General features: G+C 42.3%; 1 protein-coding gene across 8 annotated transcripts in view; it reads left to right on the top strand.

The window, feature by feature from the left end:
• Window positions 1-26,020, top strand: part of ST7 (suppression of tumorigenicity 7) — a 268,694-nt gene extending 242,674 nt beyond the window's left edge. For 5 of the 8 annotated variants that reach the window (XM_005205388.5, XM_005205386.5, XM_059885378.1 and 2 more), the window contains 4 exons: window positions 1,861-2,011; window positions 12,262-12,354; window positions 15,047-15,186; window positions 16,255-17,298. In XM_005205388.5, the coding sequence (XP_005205445.1) occupies window positions 1,861-2,011; window positions 12,262-12,354; window positions 15,047-15,186; window positions 16,255-16,374 (504 nt within the window). In that variant the 3' untranslated portion in view covers window positions 16,375-17,298. Of the gene's footprint in view, window positions 1-345; window positions 561-1,860; window positions 2,012-12,261; window positions 12,355-15,046; window positions 15,187-16,254; window positions 17,299-25,667 lie in introns of those variants that run through there. The other 3 variants (XM_005205387.5, NM_173961.3, XR_009494113.1) reach the window with 3 other exon arrangements.
• Window positions 26,021-26,278: the final 258 nt, after the last annotated feature.

The following is a 26,278-nucleotide window of genomic DNA, read 5'->3' as shown; positions in this document are numbered from 1 at the left end:
GGGCACTCATTAAGCAAGAAATTTTCCCTTTCTTTTGATCTCTTGATGATTATCGAGAGTGACCAAAAGGTCTTCCTTCTCTAACTTTGAAAAAAATCAACACAGCTCAGAGCATTTTATAAGTCATGACTCTTGTTTATAAGTTATGACTCTTGGGGCCTTCTAAGATCATCATGGGCAGTGGCAGCATATGATATAACTTCTGTTAAGGTAAAATCACAAGATGATAGCCAAATATCTCTGAATGTAAAATTCACCTTTATATTTATATTATGATTGATATTCATTATAGATACAGTGCTATTACGATTAGTAGGTAATTCAAAATCATTATCTTTCCCAAAGGATTTGTGTTGTGCAGTGTTTTAAAGCAAGATGAAGGAAGAAAGCAACATGTAGAATTGAAAAAAGCATATGAACTCATGCCCTAGGAGCTCTCATCAAACTAATGACCACCTTTCATGGACCAGCCTGGGAAGAGGTCTCTCTCTGGAGGAGGGCCTTCAAACCCATTCGCTCCACAAGGGTGAAGGTGCAGGCTGCTCTCTGCTGCCCTCGGGGTGAGCCTTCTCACTTCCTGCTCTTCCTGCTTTGAGGCTCAGAGTTCTCTTCAGATATCAGACCCAGAGCAAGGGAAGTTTCATTTGCTGAACCCAGAGGCCAGAATGTGTCCACCCGGCTCCTGCTGGGCAGTGTGCCCTGACACCGAACACACCTAGAGGCAAGGGAGCTTAAGGCCACTGCACCCCCGTGCCAGTGTGCACAGTGAGATGAGAAGGAAACGCTGATGGGTGTCTCGTAACCTCCATTCTGTGTCTTTGGATTCTTCCACTCTTCACCCTCTCTTATAAATTTCCTCCAACACATGAATCCAGATGGTTGTTTCTGACATTAAAGTTGTGTTGGACATCTCTTCTCATAGCACCCATTCGCTGTGGTGGTGCTGTTTTCATGAAACACATCCCTCCGTGGTCTGCTAATCTCCTTTTGATAGGAGATGCCTGGGTTGTTGCGACTGTGGTTGGCAGTTGGGTGGGTGTCTGTGTGCTGGGGACAGATCCAAAGGGGAGGTGGTGAGGAGTGGAGCATGGGGAAGGCCAGCCAGCAAAGACCAGTGAGCTTTTGCAAATATAAAATACCAGCCTGAATTTGCTTCCCTTTCTATTCTGTAGTAAACACAGGAATACAGACAGAAACTTAGTCTTCTGTGAGCCCCAGGAAGAATATCCATCCTCTCCCTGTGCTCTTGAGGCCCCTGAAGTGTTTGAAAGGAGCCAAAGGAAGAGCATGCTTTGGGGTCTGTTCTGCTCCCTCCTTCTGGGCCTTCCTGTGCCCCAGCTGCCACCTGTCCTTCTCCAGCATCAGAGAAGCTACAGGTGACCCTTTCCACAGGACCCTGGCCTTCTCCTTGATAGATCTGTATAGAAAAACTAATGGGCAGTGCTCATCGTCCTCGTCTCTACTCTACTGCAGTTGGTTTAGGCATATGACTTCTTAGCTTTCATGTGTGTGTTTCATGTATTTTCCTTCTGGTTACAAAATTATACCAAATGATTGTGTCTTCTAAATTTTCCTTTTTCTGCTTGAGTCTCTGTGTATATATTTCTTTGATTAGAATGTCTTAGCCTGAAAGCCTCTGATCTTCACTGTCGGAAACTAGTACAAGGCTAATTATCTGTCAGCAAACTTTGGATTGCTGGATGTTCCCGTAATTGCCCTCAAATGTGGTAATGAGGTTGCAGGTTTGAGGAAGCACTTATGAACAGCGGCTTTGGGGAAATTAACCTTTCCATTTTCAATATTGAATTCCAAATTGCTGTGTATTAATGCATCTGTCTCCTGCCTTTTGTTAAATTTCAGTACCTACTAGAAATGAAAAGCTTAATCCTGCCCCCAGAACACATCCTGAAGCGAGGGGACAGTGAAGCAATAGCATATGCATTCTTCCATCTGGCGCACTGGAAGAGGGTAGAAGGAGCTTTGAATCTTCTCCATTGTACATGGGAAGGCAGTAAGTAATTTTCTTTCTTTGAAACATTTTTTTTTTAAGCACGAAAACATGCTAAAGCTGTTTTTGCCCTGAGCATTTGTGATGAATGATGAAGATTTACATATGTATAGGCAATGGCAACCCACTCCAAGTGTTCTTGCCTGGAGAATCCCAGGGACAGGGGAGCCTGGCGGGCTGCCGTCTATGGGGTCGCACAGAGTCGGACACGACTGAAGTGACTTAGCAGCAGCAGCAGCTCTGCTCTCTAACCACATCACAGAGATGTGGTTAATTACTCAGGCTCTCTGGTTTCCCAGTGGTAGTGGGTGTTATTGTGGTGATGCTGCCTCTGCACCTCAAAAAGACAAGTTTATACAGCGGAGGGGGTGAATCTGGACTGTTCCAGCAGTTGTGCTATGCTTAGTTGCTCAGTCATGTCACTTTTTGCAACCTGCCAGGCTCTTCTGTCCATGGGAATTCTCCAGGCAAGAATACTGGCGTGAGTTTCCATGCCCTCCTCCAGGGGATCTTCCCAACCCAGAGATCAGAGGAGCACTCTACTTCTGGAAACCCTCCTTGGAGACCCAGACAGCCCCTCGGCATCATGCGAGTCTTTGGCATGAAGCCAGGCTCCTTGCTGGGCTCTGATGACCACTTCCAGATGGCCTTTCTGGGAGGGTTGGCTGAAGAGCCACAGTTATCCTCTAGGAGACCTCTGTTGGCCAAACAAAAAGGAGCAGCAGTTATACTTCAGGACAACTGGACCCTAGTATGGTGGCAGGGGTAGCCTTGTGTGTTGAAGAATAAATGCCTGTTAGATGGATGTGGGGATACATTGATCTGAGCAGCTCTGTAATGGTGGGTGAGACATGCTCCCAGCCCCAGAGAAGCATCTCATCCAATTGGAAGGAGTAACTAGCAGCATTAGCAGCTGCTCAATGATTTTTCAGATGGGAGAGACCTATGGGGTGGAGCAGTCATGGGTAACCTTATAGGTCATATGAGATTTGAACCAAGCCTTGAAGAACTACGACAGTTTTATACGCAAGGACACTGTGAACAGTGCTAAGTGTGTGGGGGGAGCTGTTGGGGAGAATGAAAAGGGCTCAAGATTCTGGATTATTGAACAACATGTATATTGACACTGCTATCATAAATTTAAACAAAACAAGCATAGCATGTAGCACAGGTTTTCCCCGCCTCATGGGGAAAAGACATTTTAGTCTTCTGATAATTTTTCCTTAATTCACCCCTACTCTGATCAGCCTCACAAGCAAATGTCTTTTTAATCCCTTTGACTGTTTATTTTTGCTCCTTCCATTTTCATTTTGCCAATTGTCTACTCTTCCCTTTTCCTGCCCTTCCCTAACCCAGCAGGAATCTAAACTGGTACAGGAAAGGGGTGGGGAGCAGTCAAATGAGATGGAGTAAAAGCAACTTGACAGAGACAGGACTCCAGTTGATTGAAAGTTTTTTTGTTTAGTTGTTTGGAAAATACTTCTTCAGAGAATTGTAGCGGGTCTAGTTAAATCATTTACTGTTTATACCTTGAGGGGTGGTGACTTGGTGGATATTTCTACACTCACTCTGTAAGTGTAGTAATCTACTCCAAGTGTCCTGGTCCTGCTATTTGGATGTGTTGAGACAGCAGACTCAGGGTGTGTGTGGACACGTGTGCACTTCTCTCTGGCTTGGGCTTATTGTTGCATTTATGGTGTTCTATACAGATGAGACAAAAGGAATTTTTATTTAAACATAAGAAAGGAAGAGATAAAGCCCAGCAAGACTGAACATGAGAGGCCTTTCCTAGTATTAGTCATGGTAAAATTAAATGGACAAATTGGCTTACCAAGTAAGAACATACATGTATAGATTCAGTTCAGTTCAGTTCAATCACTCAGTTGTGTCTGACTCTTTGCGACCCCATGGACTACAGCACGCCAGGCCTCCCTGTCCATCACCAACTCATATCTTTTGAGTTGGTAATACCATCCAGCCATCTCATCCTCTGTTGTCCCCTTCTCCTCCCAGCCTCAATCTTTCCCAGCATCAGGGTCTTTTCAAATGAGTCAGTTCTTCACATCAGGTGGCCAAAGCATTGGAGTTTCAGCTTCAACATCAGTCCTTCCAATGAACACTCAGGACTGATCTCCTTTAGGATGGACTGGTTGGATCTCCTTGCAGTCCAAGGGACTCTCAAGAGTCTTCTCCAGCATCACAGTTCAAAAGAATCAGTTCTTTGGTGCTCAGCTTTCTTTACAGTCCAACTCTTACATCCATACATGACTACTGGAAAAACCAAAGCTTTGACTAGACAGACCTTTGTTGACAAAGTAATGTCTCTGCTCTTTAATATGCTGTCTAGGTTGGTCATAACTTTTCTTCCAAGGAGCAAGTGTCTTTTAATTTCATGGCTGCAGCCACCATCTGCAGTGATTTTGGAGCCCCCCAAAATAAAGTCTGTCACTGTTTCCATTCTTTCCCCATCAATTTTCCATGAAGTGATGGGACCAGATGCCATGATCTTAGTTTTCTGAATGTTGAGTTTTAAGCCAACTTTTTCATTCTCCTCTTTCACTTTCATCAAGAGGCTTAGTTCTTCTTTGCTTTCTGCCATAAGGGTAGTATCATCTGCACATCTGAGGTTATTGATATTTCTCCCCACAATCTTGATTCCAGCTTGTGCTTCATCCAGCCTGGCATTTCTGATGATGTACTCTGCATATAAGTTAAATAAGCAGGGTCACAACATACAGCCTTTTTCAATTTGGAACCAGTCTGTTGTTCCATGTCGAGTTCTCACTATTGCTTCTTGACCTTCAATTTATAGATTGGTATCTTGGAAATATAGTAATAGAAGCTTATTGATTGGATCTGATTGATAAAATAGTCCTATAGAAAAGGTCAGAAGAGGGGTGGGGCAATAAGTGATAAAGACACAGTGTTAGGAATGGCATAACTGTAAAAATAAAAAATAATGAAAAAATTCTGTTTGGAAGTTAGTTACCCATATTACCAGACAACAATAGGGAGATGCTTTGGAAACACTGGGAAGGACAGTGACATTTTGAGAGATGGGAAGTGACACAGTGATCCCCACATCAAGCAGTGAAGTACCATTGGGGAGGATGTAATTACTTCAAATTAGATGGGTGGAACACTTTATTAGAATAAAAAGAAATGGTGAGTTTTTAGACATTAAACATTATGGCAGAGCAGTCAGGGACCTATATGAAAGGCAAACTCTGCATTTAATCCTTATAGATAATTAAGAACCAAGCCAGGAAATTACACAGCTTTTCAGTTTTCAAAAAGAGAATTGTACCATTCAGTTTAGAAAAGAGAACCATAAGAGTGCTTACCAGGTGGCTACCTTAGTTAGTAGTCAATTGAGGACTTTAGTAGAGGATCCCAAGAACCTTGAAGAATGTTTGTGTAACTGTAATTCACAGAGGATTTGCATTTCCATCATTTCATGGACTCCTGATAAAGTTCTAAGTCAGGCAGGACAAAGGTGGTCATGTTAGATGTTCAAGAGAGAAGCAGGTTCGTTGAGGTGAGCAACCTATTGAACGTCCTGCAGGCACTGATGTTAGAATCAGGCCTACTGTGTCTTCACTGCTCTTTTCTGTAATACCAGCTATTTAGGCCTTACCTGGATAGATTAAGGAGAAGAGGAGCAGCCATCTCTGAAACATTTGTTTAGAAGCCCTCAATTTATACCACTACTTACTTAACGCTGGGGTATTCCTATGCCCTTTCTAATGTTTTGAAAGCTAATTATTCTACATAAAATTATATTGTTTTTATTAAATATTGACTTAAACATTTAAAATATAGAATGAGCCCAATTTAATATAAAAATACATTCTATGTATGAAAAAAGGTAAAAGAGGTTAGAAATAGATATACCTTTAAGTAGATTTTTAAGTGATTTTTTTCTTCATATTTGTATTTTTCAAACTTGCTACAATAACATATATTTTCTTTAAGCATAAACACTTATGTGTATATATGTACATGTATATATATGTATATGAATGTATTTAGAAAATAATCTTTCATTACAAACAGTTTTGTCTTTGTTTAAAAAATACAAAGCTATAAATCTGTCTTGAAATTTAGGAGAAGGAATTACCACTCCAACTTCAGGCAGTTGTGTGCGATTGTTTGACAAGACTTCTAGATCTCTGTCCATTCTAAGATAAGTGGAGGCATCAAAGCTCTGGATTTTAAATCAAAAGACTTGGATTAGAATTCTGGCTCAGCTACCCATTTACTGATATTAACATACCCGTTTTTTGAAAACTGTGAAGTGTTGATGATATTGAATACCACCGCCCTATTCCAAGTTGGTGAGCTTCAGGGCAGTTGCTCTGAGGGCTGCTACAGTACAGGAACCACTCCTTTTCCCTCTCCGGAGGTCAGTGGGGCTCCCCTAGACTGCCCGTGCCTAAGCGCAGAGGCTGCACTTTCTCCAGTTCACCACTGGGTGGCGCCTTTTGACATCTCCAGTCTCATAGTCTAGGTTTTCGCCTTTAAATCATTTTTTTCTTCATTCTGAAATTTAAGACCATTCCCCAACTCCCTTCCAGTTCCTCTTTTTCACTAGAAAGAGAATTCAGAAAGGAAGGTAACTACCTAATTTCACTAGGTTCCGTGTTAAAAGTGAGTATTCTTTCAAAAATTCACTTTATCTTTTAGAAAAAGAATTAAAAGCCTTACTTACGTCAAAAGTGTTGGTTAGGGGTAGGGATGAGGTATAGTTTTATTTGCTTTTTAATGAGTTTATTATGTTGGAGCACTAGTCATCTTGTGGAATTAAGTGAGTCTCCCACCAATCAGGGTGAAATAACTCACATTTTTGATAAAACCCCAAAGTCCAGCTGATGCATGGCAGAGATTGTTTGGGTTTGAAACATATGGTGGTTTGAAGAAAAAAAAACCTGAATCCTCAACCACAAATACATCAGCATTTCAAAGGTTTGTAAAATGTTTGATTCATCACTATCCCAACCACTGAAATTACACAATGTGTTTCTAAAAGTCAAGATAATCAAGAAAGGGGAAATGTTTTAATTTATTTAAGATTTAAAAACATGTTCCTAAGTTCATTACACAACTGCCACATTATCTGAATTATATTTATTTTAAGCACTGTAGGTTCTGGTTATCTTCACAAACATGTACACACATGACTGCAAGTATATGTTGAATATAAAAAACATACATGAATGAGGAAACTCATTTGAACTGTGTCTTTAGTTACAATGGTATTGTGCCTTATGGTGCCCTGTTTTAAATGGCACATCTTCTAATTTACCTGTATTAAATTCTGATGTGGCCTTATCTCCCTCCTGCCTTGATATTTTCAAGGCTCTGATTTGGCTGTATTTATTTTATAAAGTGAGGTAGTCTGCTGACCGCAACTGGAGATTTAATTTGCAGGTTCCATATATCAGAAAACTAGAATACCATGGGGTAAATCACTTAGCTTTTCTTTGTTTCCATTTTCCTCCTCACTTGATCTTTATTTTCTTTTTGAAGATTTTTTTTTCCCCAAAAAATTCACTAAATAATGTATAAGATTTGAAGGTGGTGTTTCTTAGGGGGATTAAGGCAAATCTTTCCTTTGAGAGGAGAAAATGGCCCATTGTTGAAGCAAAGGATGAGATTCTGATTCTAATTTATTCTCTTTGAACCCGATGGTAAATGCTACTGGCTGTAAGATGTGATCCTTGGGGCATTTCCTCTAATCAAACCTTTCCTCCAAAAGCCTGGCACCTTTGAGACTGCTAAATAGAAATTCTCCCACCCTTCAGCCCATGGATCCAAGGCTAAATTTTATAAATTGGGAGAAAACAATGGCAGCTGAAGTCCCTGGCCATAGCCAATTTATACTAGTAGCCGGAATCCAGATATTGTATGATGCTTCCTCATCTACTACCCAGTAGAACCAGCTTGCTCCTTTCACTTATTCAGTTTTGAGCAACTGACCATAATTTGGATCCACTGGGGCTTTTAAAGGGAAAATTCTGTCTCTTCCCTACTGTGCATTAATTTATTCATTCCTTTATTCAGTGAACATTTATAGGCATTCTTTTGGGGATATCAAGATAAGTAAGACTCTGAAATGCTTTGGGAGAAACAATGTGTGTGTGTGTGTGTGTGTGTGTGTTTGCACATATACTCACATACATGTGCACATGTATGTGTACATATAGTGTGGGTAGGAGCAGAGCTATCAAGGAAGCAGGAACAGAGTATTAGAGTGTTACAGGTCACTAATAAGCTAGTGACTCTGCTCCAAAACTCTAGAATTTTTCTTTGAAATTGGAATAGAACATCTTGTAATCTAAAAGGAAAGTAGTTTTCCAAGGCCATATAACTAGATAGTGAAAAAATGTGGATCAGAATCCAGAGTTTTAACTTTTGAATTTTCTTTGTTGTTGTCCCCAAAGCTTCACAAAAGACAGAAAGCCTTTATGGCCATTGCCTATGTTACAGTCAATAGAACGTAAAATGTGGGTTGTGATGATAATTTTCTATTCTATCATTTGTACTTCTAACTGTTCACAAATAAGCAGCATTTGTACTTATAAGCTAGAGTATGACTTATAGAGCGAGTAGGAGCTTGGGGTTGGTGGAAAGGGAAAGTAAAGAGAAAACTAACTTTCACTGAGCAGTCAGGCCCTATTTGTGGACACTTTGAGCTCTGCTGTACGCATAGTCCTTTAACAGCCTCTCGAGGTCCTTGGAGTCCTCATTTTTATGGACACATAAAATGACCCGCTGGACACAGAATAATGACCCTCCTGAGGTCATACGGTTGTCAGCCTGGTCCAGTTTGGCTCGTCGTGAGCTGTCACCTCCACCGCTACTCCATTAGGTATACGCTATCACAGAGGAACTTTCACACTTGTTTTCATGATTATTGTCTCATCTGTTTCCCACCCTGGGCAGTCAGCTCCATCAGTCCAGAAACAGTGCATGCTTGGCTCACAGTCCCTGCTGTACAAGGAAGACACTCACATTTTGACCATGTAGAGCTGGGATTCAAACTCAGTCCTTAGTATTGCAAACAATCTGTATAAAGTTCTCTGAGATACTCTGAAAATTCAACATAGGCAAAGTACCAAACATTGCCTTCTATCCTTGCCTGTATTGTGGATAGGATGAAAGGTCATTAGAATTCAGTGGGAAAATCAAGAGTTAGCTTGTCCATGTATCCATGCTTGTGTCCATTCTTTGGTTCTCCTGATTCTTTATCCAGAATTGGTTAAGTCTCTGATGGGTACAACACTGATACAGGCTTGAAACCTGTCTGGAAAATGTGTCTGGGTGAGGCCAGAAGGCAGTAGTGTAATGTCTCACACGGTATCGTGGAGGGCCTGCTGTGTTCACTAAGTAGTTCCCGGCTCATTTTGCCTCTCCCACAAAGGCACAGTAGAAACCAAGTTAGGGGAGGAGATGGCACAAAAGGGAAATGCAAAAATGCCACTGGGTTCTATGTACTAACACTGAAGAGTCCAGATTTTTTTGTTTTTTTTTTTCTAACCAAATGCATGTACATTTTCATGTATTTCTTCTGAAATGTATGTGTTTTTTTTGTTTTTTTTGGATAGAAATATTTTAGGAGGTTTTTAGTCACTCGTGAAGTAGATCAAATTCATAAAACAGTTCAAATGACCTTTCTTTTGATTCTTACTTGCCTCGCTGAATCAGTGTGTTACTACTTGCACTTGCAAAAGCTGTGGCCATTCACCTAAAGCCACAAGGTCTTTGTGGAGCAGTTACACATGTTTGCAGTGAAAGGACCAGGAGGTGGGGGGTGCGCCTGGCGCGGCTCACGTGGTGCCTCTGCCCACTCTTTCTAGACCTCCAGTGCTTATCTCACACTTGGCTGGACCCCGCCCAGCAGGGTGGATAAAGGATAGAATTGCAAACAGAAATTGTGTTTGCTCTTGTTTAGTGAAGCCAAAAGTCTTAACATTATTTTATGAACTCGATGTAAATGACAACTGACATGAGAAAGAGAAATTTTAAGGGCACATAAGCACCCTTACTATCACGGGCCTTGGGGGCAGAGGATGGTACAGGAAGAGTGTGTGTATATTCTTTGTTGAATCATATATAATCAGTGTCTTCACCCTCTCCAGAAAGACCAGAACTGATTAGAAGGAAAAGAGTAACTTGATGCACAAAATTTGTATGCATGCCAAATACTGGAGTAAAAAGCGTTTGGTATTTGATTGAAAAGACACCAACCAACCATTTGATTTCTATGGTTGAACACTCTCAAGATCTCGCACTCCTATATTTCATTTAAAAAAATTACTCCCTGAAGTGCAAACTGACTTCAGTTTTGAATAAAGTTTAGCATTCAAATTTATAGCCACTTTGAAAACTGAGGGTTTATTTATATCATATGAACCTAGACAGATTCTTAATTACAGGAGCCCTAGTGCACATGAAAATCTGCATTAAAAAAAAAAAAAACCTTCCACATAGGTTTTTCTACATTTTGGGGATGCTTTCATAGCAGCCATCATTTATGGGAAATGGTATTAAAATCCTGCCATATTGCAGTTTAAATGTCCTGCTTCCCAGAAGAGAGTTTAGTGTATCCTATAAAGCAATAAGTGAGTTTTTGGTTTTTTTGGTTTTGTAATTTTTTTCCTTCTCTTGAAAGCTTAGTTCTACTGAGAGAAATGCTGGTTCCTTCAAGTAATCTTTGTGTGTTAACAGCTTGTGCAGGGAACCCCTCTCTTGCTTGCTGTAACGGGCAAAAGTCATCTTGTTTTGCATGAAAGAGAAGGTCTGATTGAACTAGGGTGAGCCTTTCATTTTAAGAAGAGTTAAAGTCTGGGGTGTTTTTAATGTTTTAATCTCTGTTTAAGAGGTTTCTGTTACAAGAGGAAAATTGATAACATTTTTACCTCAGCCAACTGCCAGCAAACTGGCTCTGCTCTAATCCCACGTTTGTAGTGATTTATATTCTCCGTGGCAACGCGCTGTAACCTCAGAGTGATAGCACTGTGGTGCAGATTGACTGCATTCCAAATGCTGGGATCACATACATAATGTTTTTACTTTTAAATAATATTCAGACACCAGAATAAATACCATATGTGCACTGATGCTGGTTACAATGGAACCTTGTCATGTCTCGTGAGGGAGAACATTCTTTGTTTCTGATTTCTGTTTGAAATAAGTATGCAAAAGACAAATATGTACATTGACAGCATTTTGAGAAGACTTCGGTAATTACACAGCTGAAGACATAGCTAGGAGTCCTTGAAATGCAGCATTTAAGGCTGAAAAGTTTGCTGTGTTGCCACCGTCTCTCTTTGACACACACGAAGGCAAGGATTGTAATTCGACATTCCCAGTGTAGGGTCTAGTTTTTTTATATTTTATATCTACAGCATGCTGTAGTTGCCGGACATCTGTGGAAGAAAAATTACCTCCTCGAGTACTGTTCATAGGAACAGTGAGACTAACATGCTGTTGACATTGTAACAGGGAGAGTAACGCATGTGAAAATGGGAAGAGACGGACTGACTGGAAAGTCATAATTCAGTGTGAGACCTAATGTTATCTGATGCCCCAAAAGCAAAGCTTACGTGGCCTGACATCCTCAAAATACAGATACTCAATCTCTCCAGGTCCATTTTTTCCCCCACATGATGCTGAAGATTTAAAAGTTTCATAAAGTTTAGAAATACCTCCCAAGTCATGCACTTTAGATTCTTGTTTTTATCCATCTTGGTTGGAATTCTAATCCACCTAGACATATTTTTAAAATAGACATGCTAGAATGCCTTTCATATTTGTGCATCTGTGACATGCTCCTACAAGTCAGTCCACGTTGCTTCTTGGGGAAGCATTTCAATCCAGGTTTGTGTTATTACTATCAGTTGAGCTATATTGAATTAGTGCTCATGACATTTTCATAGTATTTTGTAGCTGAGGAAACCCTGGGCATTGGAATTGATGGCTTTGCCTTCTCCTCTGCACCCCCATCCCCACCTAGTGTTGTGAGGTTTGTCCAGATATATAGTGTGAGGTTAATGTGTGAGTCATTTGTCATAATGCATCTCTGACAATTTCTCTCGCGCATGCCTCAGCATTTGGGTAAGTGTCACATCCTTTCTGAAAGTTACTTGTAGACATGTTCACTGTTATAAAAATGCTCAAAATGCTCTTCGTGAAGTTGAGATGTTATGAGACAAATATTGTGCCTCTAACATATTGCCTCTCCTTTTCAGCTTTTCGGATGATCCCTTATCCCTTGGAAAAGGGGCATCTGTTTTATCCCTACCCCATCTGTACAGAGACAGCAGATCGTGAGCTGCTTCCATGTAAGTCTCCCCTCCGTATTCCTCTCCTGGGCTGGTGAGGGTGGTGTGCCGACAACAGGGATAGAAAGAGGTGGGAATGATAAATGTTTATGATGTTCCTTGTCTTCTATTACTCTTCTCCCAAACCCTGTCCTCATTTGATAGCATAAGCATTAAAGTGAGTTATGTGTGTAGGCTTGGCTTCCTGCTCCTCCACATCTTTCCAGATTCATCAAAGGGAAAGACCCCTGGTGACTGAAGTTTAGATGAAGAGGCATCATGTCCTGGCTGGTCTGAGCACAGAGACCCTAGTTTGAGGCAGATGCCCCTTGCTGGGCCGATCCACTGTGCAGGGCTCGGCCTGGGCTCTCCCGCTGGTCAGAGGCAGTCTGCACACACTGGAGTCTAAAGGAGAAGCAGAGGAGCTGCAAAAGAGTCTGGCGGGGAGGGCAGGGCAGCATGAGGATGCTGGCATTGCCACCAGAGGCGGACCCATGGGCCAGGTGGGCGTGCTGTCTGCAGTGGTGCAGTGCTGTTGACCGGCACGATTTCCTGCGAGCATCTCTTGGATGGCATGCAGTGAGCCAGTGGGATGTGTGCAGGGCACACGTGCAGCCTCAGCTCTGTCCACAGCAGGCAGAGGGCAAATCCTACCCTCGAGGGCCTTACCAGCTGGCAGTCGGAGGACCCGTACCACACGTGGAAAGTATGATTTGGTTTACTGTAATCCAACATTGTTTTGACAATTCCAGCTAAATAGTTATTATCAAATTATACTGTGTATAAGGAATCGTGTCCAGGCCCTTCATGTGGCCCTGCCTTAGGACATACTTTTCTCCCTCAGATAATAAGCTCCAAATTTTGACTATTCTCTCTTTCCTGTCCTCTCTCCTGCCACTCCCACCCTGCACTAGCCCCAGTTCTATCACATCTCATAGCTCTAACATAGTTAGATGCTTTGCCCAGAAGACCAGCTGAACTTGGAGCCCTGGGTGCTTATAAACTGTCCAATGGCCATGTTTTTTGAGACAGTTGTAAATCTCCAAAATGGTGGGGTCCGGGTGCAAAATGAGCTGCCATCTCAGGATGAAGGAGCAGAAGGCAGCTCTCTGCTTTCTTTGCTGCATGATGAGTTACCTCAGGAGGTGGAGGCCTCAGTGGTGTGGTGTTCCTCACCATCTGCATTTATTGTGTAAAGGGGGTGAGGCCTCACTCTGCAGTAGATTTGGTTTCAGAAAGAGGGTCTGTGATGGGCCCACGCTTTTTCATTTCAGCTCTCCCTTCAGGGAGATCCTTATTAGTATTTCTGATTTCTGATAAGAAAGGCAGTTTTCTAAAAAGTACATTGTTTTAAAATGTTTTAATTGAGTTCAAACACATTTCCATAGGGGATAGATTCACTATTAGAACGAAATTATAATTCTTAAAAGACAATGTCTAGGAATAATCTTTACAGTCCTAGAATAGAAAATTATGACTCACGTTGATTTAATTGAATGCAGTGGTTCAAGTCTGATTTCCCTTCACACTCATTGAGTGTTGAGGGTGAGGATGAGAGGCAGATGGGCGGTTTCACATGTTACCTGTGTTCGGCACATTAGTGGTGCGGCGTCCACAGTGGCCCTGAGCACACATCCGCCCAAGGAGAACCCTAGCAGGTTGACGTCCCTGGGTTCAGATTCAGGTGCTGTTTTTCTTTGTCCCTCCCTGACCCTCTACCCTGTCATGTTTTGGGCTTGGAGTTGAAAGGTCGAGGAGAGGCTTGAGACCTTGGGTTTCCTGAGGAAGATGGAGACCCTTGGTCCTTTGGTTGGAATGGCAGTGCTGTTCACACACAGCCACACGGCTTCAGTCCACAGGGCCAGCCTTTGGTGCTTTTCTCTCTGTGCAGGTCACTTGAAATTTAAAAGTTATGAAAAGCTCTAAAATCTCCCCTTGTTGATGGATGGATGGTCCTTGCTAAATGTGTCTCCCTCAGGGTAGTATCCTCCATTGATACAGTTAGATTGTACCCGGAAAAAATACAAGCTACACTAGTATTTGGGCTTCCCAGGTGGTGCTAGAGGTAAAGAACTCGCCTGCTAATACAAGAGATGCAGGTTCGATCCCTGGGTTGGGAAGATCCCCTGGAGGAGGGAACGGCTACCCACTCCAGTATTCTTGCCTGGAGACTCTCATGGACAGAGGAGCCTGGCGGGCTACAGTCCATGGTCACAAAGAGTCAGACATGACCGAGCGACTTAACATACACGCTAGTATCTCCCTATGACAATGATTTAAAAATTACAGGATGATGACAACCTAGAGAGAAGCATTTTTATTTCAGGATACTTGACTTAGGATTTTATAGGTTTTGTTCAGTGAACATGTGTTTTATAATTTGAATAAAGTTTTGTTTATGTTTCCTTTTGAGAAAGGAACACTGTGTGTTAGGCGTAGATAGAGTCACTGTCCCTGCCCATGAATGTGTGACATCCCCGTGTTAGCCTCATCATGCCCCGGATAGAGTCCTGAGGGGTAAATATGGACTTGGGAGAAGCACTAGGCTCCAGAGGCTGGCGGAGACGTTGGCGCTCATTCATGCGAGGGCCCTACGGTTTTCCTTTCCAAAAGGCTTCAGCCAAAGCTCTGAAGAGTCTGTCCCACCTAGAGAAGTTCCCTGAGAGTGCATCTCACTGCAGCCCTAACACTTCCTTTTTGCTCCTCTCCACAGCTTTCCATGAAGTCTCAGTTTACCCCAAAAAGGAGCTTCCCTTCTTCATTCTCTTTACTGCTGGATTGTGTTCCTTCACAGCCATGCTGGCCCTCCTGACACATCAGTTCCCAGAACTCATGGGGGTCTTTGCAAAAGCTGTGAGTATTTGCCAAGAGAGAGGCCTCGGGCAGGGGGCAGGAAAAGTCATGAAAAGCAGCGTAAGAGACACGGGGGAGGGTCATGTAAAAGTGGACGTGCTTGTACTGATCCTTTGCTCACTGACACTGAATTTTCAGTATCATCAGTCGAATCAAAATGCGAAAGTGTAGCTTGTTTATTACTGCATGCCTTGCCTCATTTCACATACAAAAAAATTCTCAGCAGTTCCCCAAAAAATGCGTGAGTTCTAAAAGAATTACATGAAGAATTAAGGAAATCCTAGAAAATGAAAAATATTTGGGAGGTTATTCAGTTTTATATACATTGAATGACATTATTTCTAATCTTTAGATACTGTAGGTCTTTCCTTCAAGAAGGATAGAATTTACATTTTCAAAGATGATTTAAATTTTAAAAGTTGTAATGTTGACAAATTAAATTGTTTGGGGAATGAACTGAGAGGGTGTGAAGGGTGTATAGCATTAATAAGTATAGAAATATAATGTTTAGAACTATCAGAATCTGTTAAGACTCTTTAAAGAAAGTTATGGTATACGTATAGCTGATTCACTTTGCTGAATAATAGAAACTAACACAACATTATAAAGCAACTATATGCCAATAAAAATTTTTAAAAAGAGATGCACTGAGACTATAATATATCCACCAAATTTCAAACTTAGTCTTGGAAAAGAATATACAATATCTCCTTAGTTATTGTACTGAATTCATGTTAAAATGATTATTTTTAGATATATTGAGTTAAATAAAATGACTATTAAATTTTTTTTCTAAAAAAAAAAAAATGGTTATGGAGAAGAGCTTTAATAAGAAAAGTCGTCTGCATTGAGAACCAAGAACCATTGTTTCCTTGATGAAAACTGACTATTTCCACCTGCACACACAGTGAGGATAAGTTTACTAATTTTGCCACAGAGGAGTTTCAAACAGAAGGAGTCAGAAAAAGAATACCAATTGTTTCCCTGGAACTCCATTCTGATTTCAAGGCAAGTGGAGTCAGAAAGGATGATTTCTAACTTGGCTGGGTTGATTTAATCCCTTTCCAGATGATTGACATTTTCTGCTCGGCAGAGCTAAGGGACTGGAATTGCGAGAGTATTTTCATGCGTGTGGAAGATGAACTGGAAATCCCACCGGCACCTCAGTCTCAACATTTCCAAAACTGAACTCATCACCCTCCTCCCCCCACCACCAAAACTGCTCCTCCTCCCGTATCCCTGACCTCCGCCAGTGGCTCTGACATCCACCCAGTCACTCAAGCCAGAAACTCGGCAGCCCTCCCAGACTCTTCCTTCTCTCACCCTTTACACCCCATCTGTCTCTGTTTCCACAGTCTGTCGGATCTAACCTCCTGAGCCGCTTGGTGGTCAGTAGATGGAATTCACCTCTTCTTATCTTCCTTCTTCTCCCATGACTCTCTCTGAGTTTAGATCTCTGTGATTTCTTGCAAGAGTCTTAACTGGTCTCCTTTTTTCCAGGCTTCTCCTCTGCCAGTATTTCCTTTGTACTGACCCAAAAATGATCTTTTTTTTAGAAAATCTGAGCATGTCACTTCTGTGCTTGAATTTCCCCAACGGTTTCCCACCAACATTGGGATAAAGTCACAGATCTTTAGCATGGCACACGAGGTCCTCTGTGATCGGGCCCCTGCTTGCCTCTTCAGCCTAGTCTCTCTCAACTCTTGCCCAGGCACTGCTCTTGGGCCCCAGTGAATTGCTCACCATTCCCAGATGCCACAGGCTCTTGTGCACCCCAGTGCTTTTGCACGTGCTGTTTGCACTGTGTGGAATGCCCTTCCCCATTACCACCAGCACTTGTCCAGTCTACTAATGCCTCTTTATTCTTTCATACTCGGCTTGCTTTCTAAATTCCTCCTAAGCTGAGTTAGAAACCTTTCCTCTCTGATCCCACCCATGAATACCTATATTATTACATTTATTGTACTGTACTATAATTGTTAAAATCTTGTCTGACCCCCTTTTAGAATGTGAGCTCCTTGCGAGCAGGACTGTGTCTTCCTCATCTCTGTATCCCCATAGCTTTGCCTTGCACATAGTAGGTTTTCAATAAATGATTATTAAATGAATAAATGGTAGTGGTTTCTGCAGAAAGAATCAGTGTAAAGACTCAGATACAGCTTAGCATTTCTTCTTTTATAATTATAATCATAGATACTAAGAGTTGAAAGGGACCTTAAACAAATTGCCTGCAACAGTAGCTTGATGGAGATCACCTAGATGCATCTTGAGTACTTTTAGCCATGGGGCACTCAGCTGTTCGACGTGGAAGCCTGTTCCATTATTGGATCACTCTGAACTCTCCTTTTATTGGTCAAGTCTGCCCTCCTTTAATTTATACTTATGTTCCTATTCTACTCTCCAAAACTATAGTGAACAACTCTACTTCCTCTTTGAAATTCTTGAGGCAGTTACTACATTCATGGCAACTTCTTACTTCTAAGTTAATACCTTCTCTTTTCTTCAGGCAGAATATCTTAAAGTTCCTTAACATGATATGATTCCTGAACCCAGTATCATCCAAGCTTCTACTGTGGATGCTCCCTAGTTTATGAGCCTATGCTATTCATTATTTGCTTCTATCCCAAGCCAACCTCTGAATTAAAGTAGCTGCCAAAAGTCTGGGTAGATTAGAGTATAATGTAAAATTTAAAATAGTATATTTACAACATTAGACAATGTCATTGGCCCAGTATTCTTCCTTAAACTAATGTACGACTCTTGGTGGGAGTTTGGGATCAGGACAGTGATTCTTAGCCTCTGGTGCACGCAGAATTCACCTGGCCCCAGCATTAGGAGTTCAGAGTGTTGAGTGTTAGCATCCAGGAATCTGTGTTTTTAAATAGCTCCCTCCCCGCCCACCACTCATTATGAAGACGGATGGGTGGGTTGAGGACTATTCCTTCAGAGAACGCTGGCCTCACGAAAGCCCGCCTTCTAGCAGCCATCTATGGATGCCTGGTGCGGTGTCAAAGCCATTGAGGTGACCGCTTTCTGGAAACCAGTGGTTTTACCCTAGCTGCACCTTCAAATTGTCTGGGAAGCTTAAAATTTACTGATGCCTGATCTTCCAACCCAGGGGACTCTGACTTAATTGGCCTGGGGTGCAGTCTGGGTATCTGAGTTTTCAGATGCTCCCCCTTGGTGATTTGGGTGTGCAGCCCCGGCTGAGAACCACCATATTATATGGAATGACTGCCTGAAGCTGCGTTAACCAGGGAGAGGGCTAGAGGGAATGGCGGATAGTACATAGACTATGACTGGGCATTCCCTAGGTTAGGCTGTGTCACTGCCACAATATCACAAAGGTGTATTCATTACAGATTAGACCAAGGGCCACTCTCCTCATTTAATATTTCCATAGCTTTATTTTGAGTCAGAGACCAAATGATTAAATAAAATATAAATTTGCCTTTATGGTCCTCTTATTTTATATACTACCAAGGTGTGATAGTTTGGTCAGCTACTCACAGTTTTCAAATGTAGTTCAGATAAATTTGCTTTTAAGCCTCTGCCTGGAGGATCACATTCATCTCCCTCTTCGTTAAGGCTTAGCAGCTTCCAAAATGTCTGGAGAGCTTTTGTGGGGAAGGAAGATGGATAGCCCGGAGGAGACGAGCCCCGTCTCCCTCCTCCCCCGCCCCCGAGTCCTCGCCACATCTTCACTCTTGTCACTTCATCAGGCCCCTCGTGAAGACCCCCACAGGTTATCACAGCTGCCCTATAGGCTGCCTGCAACCATTTGCAGCTTGTGAAAATGATTTTCTCAGCCCTCGCCTGAGATAATGTCCCTGGGATAATGACTCTTAGTAGATGGAGAGAGATTGCACCGCCACCCGCCAGGCTGCGTGCAGCTTGGGAACTCTCCAGTGTGTTTACATGTTGATATGCAGCCAGTAAGGAAGCCCGCAGCCAAGTGTGAGCCACTGGAAAATAGTAAAATGAGAGGTTTCAACTGGCTCTCCCCGCCTAATCTAATCTACCTCAATGACTTAGAACTAACTCTTCCTAGAATGTTTGGTTACCAAGATAAGGTTGCTCATATAAATAAGTGATTGTTCCAAACCCAGCCCCTCACAGAATGTGGGAAGGTCAGTGTGCTGACCTCTTCTGTTTGAAGGGCCCTGTCTTTACTCCTCTGGTCTCTCTCCTTCCCTGAGATCCAGCCCCCTGACTTCTGACTCTCGTCTTCAACTTATAGACCCTGACCTCTTTGAAGTCTGATATTGATTACAGTGAAATGTCAATTGTCTGATTGCAATAGGGCACCTGGAACTTATTCAGATAAGCAGAGGCGTTTCAAATGTTAATGAAGCATGTTGCAAGCCATGACCTTCTTCTAAATAATGGTGTTTTGGGAAAAGGAGGATCAGGCGATTGAAGTGTCGCTTTCTCTTTTATTATTAGTTCAGTTGCTTTTTCTCACCAGAAGACACTGATTAAATTATGGTGGGTTTTGGACCATGTATCTCTGCCCTCGGGACAGGAGTTTTGGACACTGAGATAGATGAGCTGTTTCAGGGTTGCCTGGTGTTGCTCATTCAGACTTAACTTTTCAGGCACTAACATTTCCCAAGTCCCTCAGTGAAACTGTTGTTTCTCCATGTGCATTGGTTGAGTTTTGGGTCAGAAAGTGTTGACTGATTTTCAAACTTGCAAAGAAATATAAATGAGCATCCCAAGGAAGTAAGGCATGTTCCACCAAACCTGTTTTTTTTTTTTTTTTTTGTAATACCTCCTGATGAAAGCCACTGACCTTTGTCTAGCTACTAAGTGAAAAGAGCTTATTGGTTTCAGGCACCTTATTTCATTGCTGCTTCTTCCTTGTGGGTGAGGGATGGGGAAGAGGACACGAGGAGGGCTACTAAGGAGGAAGGTAACCTAGTAACAAAGGGTGTACATCCCAACTGGGTGAATGCGAGAGAACTAGGATCTCTAGGAAACAATTCGAAGGATTCTTTTCTCAATTCTCCCAAGGATAGAACATCCTAGATACAAGGGAGAACAGTAAATGATCACATACACGGGAGGTATCAGGACTTACTTCTCTTGGGGAACCTGGTTGTGAAGCACAGGTGTGGTCCAGGCAGGCAGGGTGCATTGCATCTGGTGGCGCAGTGTGGAAAGAGGGGTGTTTGCAGACCTCAAGCTGAGCAAGGCTTGCCACTGAATTTCCAGAGGCCTCCCTTTTACCCAACTTAGGTCAATGCCCAAAACAAAGCAAATAAACAGGCAGGCCTTTATTTTGAACCAGGCTTGTAACAGCATCTTCATTTGTTCTGCTACCCATGCCATGGCTCCCTGTGTCCCCGCCCCAACCCCCAGTTAGTATAGAAAGTCACCCAGAACTCAGACTTTGAGTGGTGCCTTTCTTCTAACCACTTTGGCTCATGTTAATGCATCAGTCATTCCTTCCCACCTCAGTCACAAATTTGGTGGTTATAAATCTGTTTTTGGTCAGGTTTTCGGGATATGACAACTTCACCAGCAAAATCACCTTGTTCATCGGGCCCCATCTTCCGTCTCTTGCCAGGATGCCTGGGTCATCCAGACCAGTTTAGCACCTAGCTCCTCTTCATGGAACTATTACATACAGGCAAATATATGTTATGGAGCCTTGACAATCTCTGATTACAAACAAATGTTATGTATGCATATTTTAAATTCTGCCGTGTTACTATGTTGGACTGATACAATCAGGAGACTTGCTCCGTATTACACTCTCAGAACTAGGATTTAACAGTCTCTTTCAGAGGCAGTGTGCACAGTAATTGCTTGTTCCTGGGTCTAGGATCTCCCACAACTGCATCCAGCTCTGAACTGAGAAGTGCAAGCCATCCAGTTAGTAGGGGGAGCAACCCCCGTGGTACTGTGTGCCCAGCCAAGGATGGTTTCAGAAAGTCAGGCATTGCCGTGCGTTAGCACCTACTGGAGTACAAAGCCATCCTTCCTTCACTCGAGAACTATTGAGGCTGCCTTATTCTTGTTTGTTTTTTTTGAAGATGTATACTAATTTATTTTTACATAAGTATAGGTGGAAATTAGTTATTTTTGAAGGAGAAAATTGCAGAAATAGATAATCATATATATATTTTTTTCAGTTTATTTTCCCTTATAGGTTATTATGAAATATTGAGTATAGTTCCCTGTGCTCTATAGTAGTCCTTATTGGTTATCTCTTTCATACAGAGTGATGTGTAGTGTTAATCTGAAACTCCTAATTTATCCTCCCCCTTTCCCTTTGGTAAGCATAAGTTTGTTTTCTATATCTGTGGAGCTATTTCTGCTTTGAATATAAGTTCATTTGTATCATTTTTTTTAGATTCTACATATAAGCGATATCAGGTGATCTTTGTCTTCCTCTGTCTGGCTTACTTCACTTAGTATGATAATTGCTAGGTCTATCCATGTTGTTGCAGATGACATTATTTCATTCTCTTTATGGCTCAGTAATATTCCATTGTGTAACTATTCCACTTCTTCTTTATCCATTCATCTGTCAGTGGAAATTTAGGTTGCTTCCAGGTCTTGGTTATTGAAAGCAGTGTTACAATGAACATTGAGATGCACATAGCTTTTCAAATCACAGTTTTCTCTGAACACATACCTAGGAGTGGGATTGCAGGATCATATGGTACCTCTATTTTTAGATTTTCAAGAAATTTCTATACTGCTCTTCTGGAGAAGGTAATAATAATTCCTGCTGGCTTAGACAGTAAAGATTCTGCCTGCAGTGCCTGAGACCCAGGTTCAATCCCTGGGTCAGGAAGATCCCCTGGAAAAGGGAATGGCTACCCACTCCAGTATTCTTGCCTAGAGAATCCCATGGACAGAGGAGCCTGGCAGGGTGCAGTCCAACGATCACGCAGAGTCAGACACAACTGAAGCAACTTAGCACGCACACACACATATTCCTGTCCATAGTTGCTGTGCCAATTGGCTTTCCCACCAACAGTGTAAAAGGGGACCTGTCTCTCCATACCCTCTCTGGTGACTTTTTGATGATAGCCATTCTGACTAGTATAAAGTGATACCTCGTTGAAGCTGTGACTTGCATTTCTCTAATAATTAGTGATGTTGAGCATCTTTTCATGTGCCTTTTGGCCATTTGTATGCCTTCTGTGGAGAAACATCTATTTAGATGTTTTGCCCTTTTTTTTTTTTTTTTTTTTGAGCTCTATGCACTGTTTGTATATTTTGGTGATTTATTCTTTTTGGTTACATCATTTGCCAATATTTTCTCCCATTCTGTAGGTTGTATTTTTGTTCTGTTTATGGTTTCCTTTGCTGTGCAAAAGCTTTTAGTTTGATCAGGCCCCATTTGATTATTTTTATTTTCATTAATTACTGTAGGAGACAGATCCAAAAGGATATTGCTGAGATGTATGTCAAAGAGTATTCCACGTTTGTTTTCCTCAAGGATTTTTATAGCATCTGTTTTTACATTTAGGTCTTTAATACATTCTGAGTTTGTTTTTTTGTGTATGATGTTAGAGTGTTCTAATTTCATTCATTTACATGTAATTATTCAGTTTTCCCAGCACCATTTATTGAAGACACTGTCTTTTCTCCATTGTATGTTCTTTGTTTTAAAATTTATTTATTTTAATTGGAGGCTAATTACTTTACAATATTGTAGTGATTTTGCCATACATTGACATGAATCAGCCATGGGTGTACACGTGTCCCCCATCCTGAACCCCCCTCCCACCTCCCTCCCCATCCCATCCCTCAGAGTTGTCCCAGTGCACCAGCCCTGAGCGCCCTGTCTCATGCATTGAACCTGGACCAGCAATCTGTTTCACATGTGGCAATACACATGTTTCAATGTTATTCTCTCAAATCATCCCACCCTTGCCTTCTCCCACAGAGTCCAAAAGTCTGTTCTTTATATCTTTGTCTCTTCTGCTATCTCACATATAGGGTTATTGTTACCATATTTCTAAATTTCATATATATGTGTTAATACACTGTATTGATGTTTTTCTTTCTGACTTACTTCACTCTGTGTAATAGGCTCCAGTTTCATCTACCTCACTAGAACTGATTCAAATGTATTCTTTTTAATGGCTGAGTAATACTCCATTGTGTATATGTACCACAGCTTTCTTATCCATTTGTCTGCCGACAGACATCTAGGTTGCTTCCATGTCCTAGCTATTGTTAACAGTGCCGTGATGAACATTGGGGTACACGTGTCTCTTTCAGTTCTGGTTTCCTCAGTGTGTATGCCCAGCAGTGGGATTGCTGGGTCATATGGCAGTTCTGTTTCCAGTTTTTGAAGGAATCTCCACACTGTTCTCCATAGTGGCTGTACTAGTTTGCATTCCCATCAGCAGTGTAAGAGGGTTGCCTTTTCTCTGCACCCTCTCCAGAGGCTGCCTTATTCTTAAGTGCAAGTTCAAACTGACACTGAAGGCCCTCCCCAAAGCTCTTCCATTTGCTTCTGAGCATTCTTCCTCCATCCCTTCCAGCAAAACTGAACTGTTTATTATCTTCTGGTCTTCTTAGCTGCTTTGCTTTCCCATTTCTGTTCCAGCTGTTTCTTGAGCCTGGACCCCCCCACCCCATCCACTGCTCCCCCTCTGCCTTGCTCACATTTCTTTCCTTACTATTCTTACCCCCTCTCTGTTTTTTCATACCCCAGCCATCCACTGGGGACTATTTCAGTCACCTGGTTTTCAGCTTCTCCTGTTCCTTTCAACAGAATGGATTCTCTCCCTTTCTTGACCTTCCTGGTGCTTTGCTTGTGCATCTGTCTGCTGCATTATGGTCTACCTGGTACTGTTACTTTGCTGGGTACAGTTCTTAGTAGCTCCCTTCCCCCTCCCGCAGGCGTTGACCTTCCCGACAGTGGGACTTTTGTCCTAGACACTTCTATATCTCACCCAGTACTTAAGTGCCTTACTGAGTAAATATATTCAGTTGTTGTGAAAGAGGCAACATAGAGAAGGATTTTGAATCTTATACTCTTGAGTTTTCATTACACAAATCTCACCCTTGATAACCCTGCCATAATGTGGTACAAGCCTTCCCAGTTTGTATTCTACTGGTTCTTTTTTGAAAAAAAGAAGGAAAGATTCTGAGGTCAAGTAAACTTGGGAAACTTGCCTGCCATACTTCTTTCTGAGGACCTGCAATCCATAGAGCATGTGACCAGTAGAGGAGCCTGTTTTAACTGGATTAAATGCATATCTACCAGTTTGACCTCAGAACCGTGCTCTCTACTCTGTGTATGTACTCATGTCCTACACTGCAGTTCTGTGGGGAATTCTTGGTGGTGTGGACTCTGCTGTACTCTCTACAGGGGACTGGGACAAAGGACTCCACAGTATGAGGACCAGATATTGAACTTTTGTGAGATGATACCTTGGTTTGAACAGAGAGCAAGCAATCCATCCAGATACCCGTCTTGTGCCTGGCTGGGTTTAGGCACTTCCTCTGCCAGCTGCTGATGGCTTGTGGAAAGAGGCTGATTCTTCATGAGAACATAATAAGAACAGACTTGAGATCGTGTTAAATGAGTCTTAGGTGAGGCACCTGGCTTTTTTAAAAGGTGCTTTTGAAGAACATTATTCTCTACGTGAAAGGCAGAAAGGAATTCAGTAACCGAATGAGAGAGATTCTGAAGGTCTCTTCAGAGGAGCACCTTTTCCACAAGGATGTGTGGTCCATGGACTGGCCGGCCTGCTACCTTCACCCAGGCTCCCATGGTGCTCACTGCTGAGCAGCTGTTTCAGAAAGGAGCATGGGCTGCAGGTGTTCGGGAGATCATAGGATCCCAAAGCAGCTCACAACCATCCCGCAGACTGGACTTTTTGTTGTTGTTGCCTTTTCCACTTAAAGCTCTATAACTAGACAAGCAGGCGGAGAAGTTGTCGCCATGTTTTAGCTCTTCTACTCACTCACCACCCGTCCTCCGTCCCTTTGATGGCACTGGTCATCTCCATGGGCAGCCTCATATCCTGAAGACTAGTTGGAAGGCCTCAGCACTGGGGGCAGCTGTCCAAGGAGTGGAGGGCCTGTCAGCCAACATTTCTTCCCTTGTCCATCAGAACTCAGGCTAGGGGTGGCGGGGTTAGGGTTGGGGACAGAAACTGGAATGCAGGTTTGTTGATCAACCAGTATTTCCTACAAACATAAATGTGTAATCATAGTGTTTGGGCACTTTTTATGATGCAGAGACTTAATACGCAAGCATGGGTTGGAGAGATTCATTTTATAGTCTTGAACAAGATCTCTCCTGAGGGACTTCCCTGGTGGTTCAGGGGTTAAGAATCTGTCTTACAATACAGGGGATGTGGGTTCAGTCCCTAGTCAGGGAACTAAAATCCCATATGCCATGGAGCAACCAAGCCCACGTGCCACAACTAAGACCCGATGTAGTCAAAGGGAAAAAAAAGATCTCTCCTGACTTGTGTGCTCTTCTGGTTTGTTCACAGTTCCTCAGCACTTTGTTTGCCCCCTTAAACTTTGTCATGGAAAAAGTGGAGAGCATCCTGCCATCCAGTCTGTGGCACCAGCTGACTCGGATCTAGGGGAGCCCACCTGTCCTTCCGCTCACCTCGCCCAGCAGGCTGCCACCGTCTCTTTGTGCCAACTCCTCGTGGACCGCAAGAAAGCATGACTTTGAAAAAGGGAAGCCATTCCAGGATTTTAAAACCTTCATGAACTGTCTGTTCCATATTAAAAGCTGTTTTTGTTGTACAAAATTCACCGATGTTCAGTTCTATTATATTTTGCCTTCAGAAAAGAAAAAAAGTCAAAAATAAACTTTTGTGTATTGCAGCAACCAGTTGTGTCTCCCAACCCTAAAATCATTGGTATCCAAATAAATCTATAGGTTACATTTAATTTACTAAGGCCCCCAAATCTGCTGAACACCACACGATGGTGTTCTGAGCTGAGAGGACTCATTTCACCAGGCCGTTGGCACCCCTTGGCTTGGAAAATAGACTTTCTTTGGCTAAAAAGCACCGTCTTTTCAGCTGCAAACTGTGTGCCCTCATAGGCCAAATACACAAAAGAAACTTCCAGCATGAATGACAGGAAG

Source organism: Bos taurus, chromosome 4 (assembly GCF_002263795.3).
Source record: "Bos taurus isolate L1 Dominette 01449 registration number 42190680 breed Hereford chromosome 4, ARS-UCD2.0, whole genome shotgun sequence".
Classification (NCBI taxonomy): domain Eukaryota; kingdom Metazoa; phylum Chordata; class Mammalia; order Artiodactyla; family Bovidae; genus Bos; species Bos taurus.
This window is presented reverse-complemented; position numbering and strand designations above follow the sequence as displayed.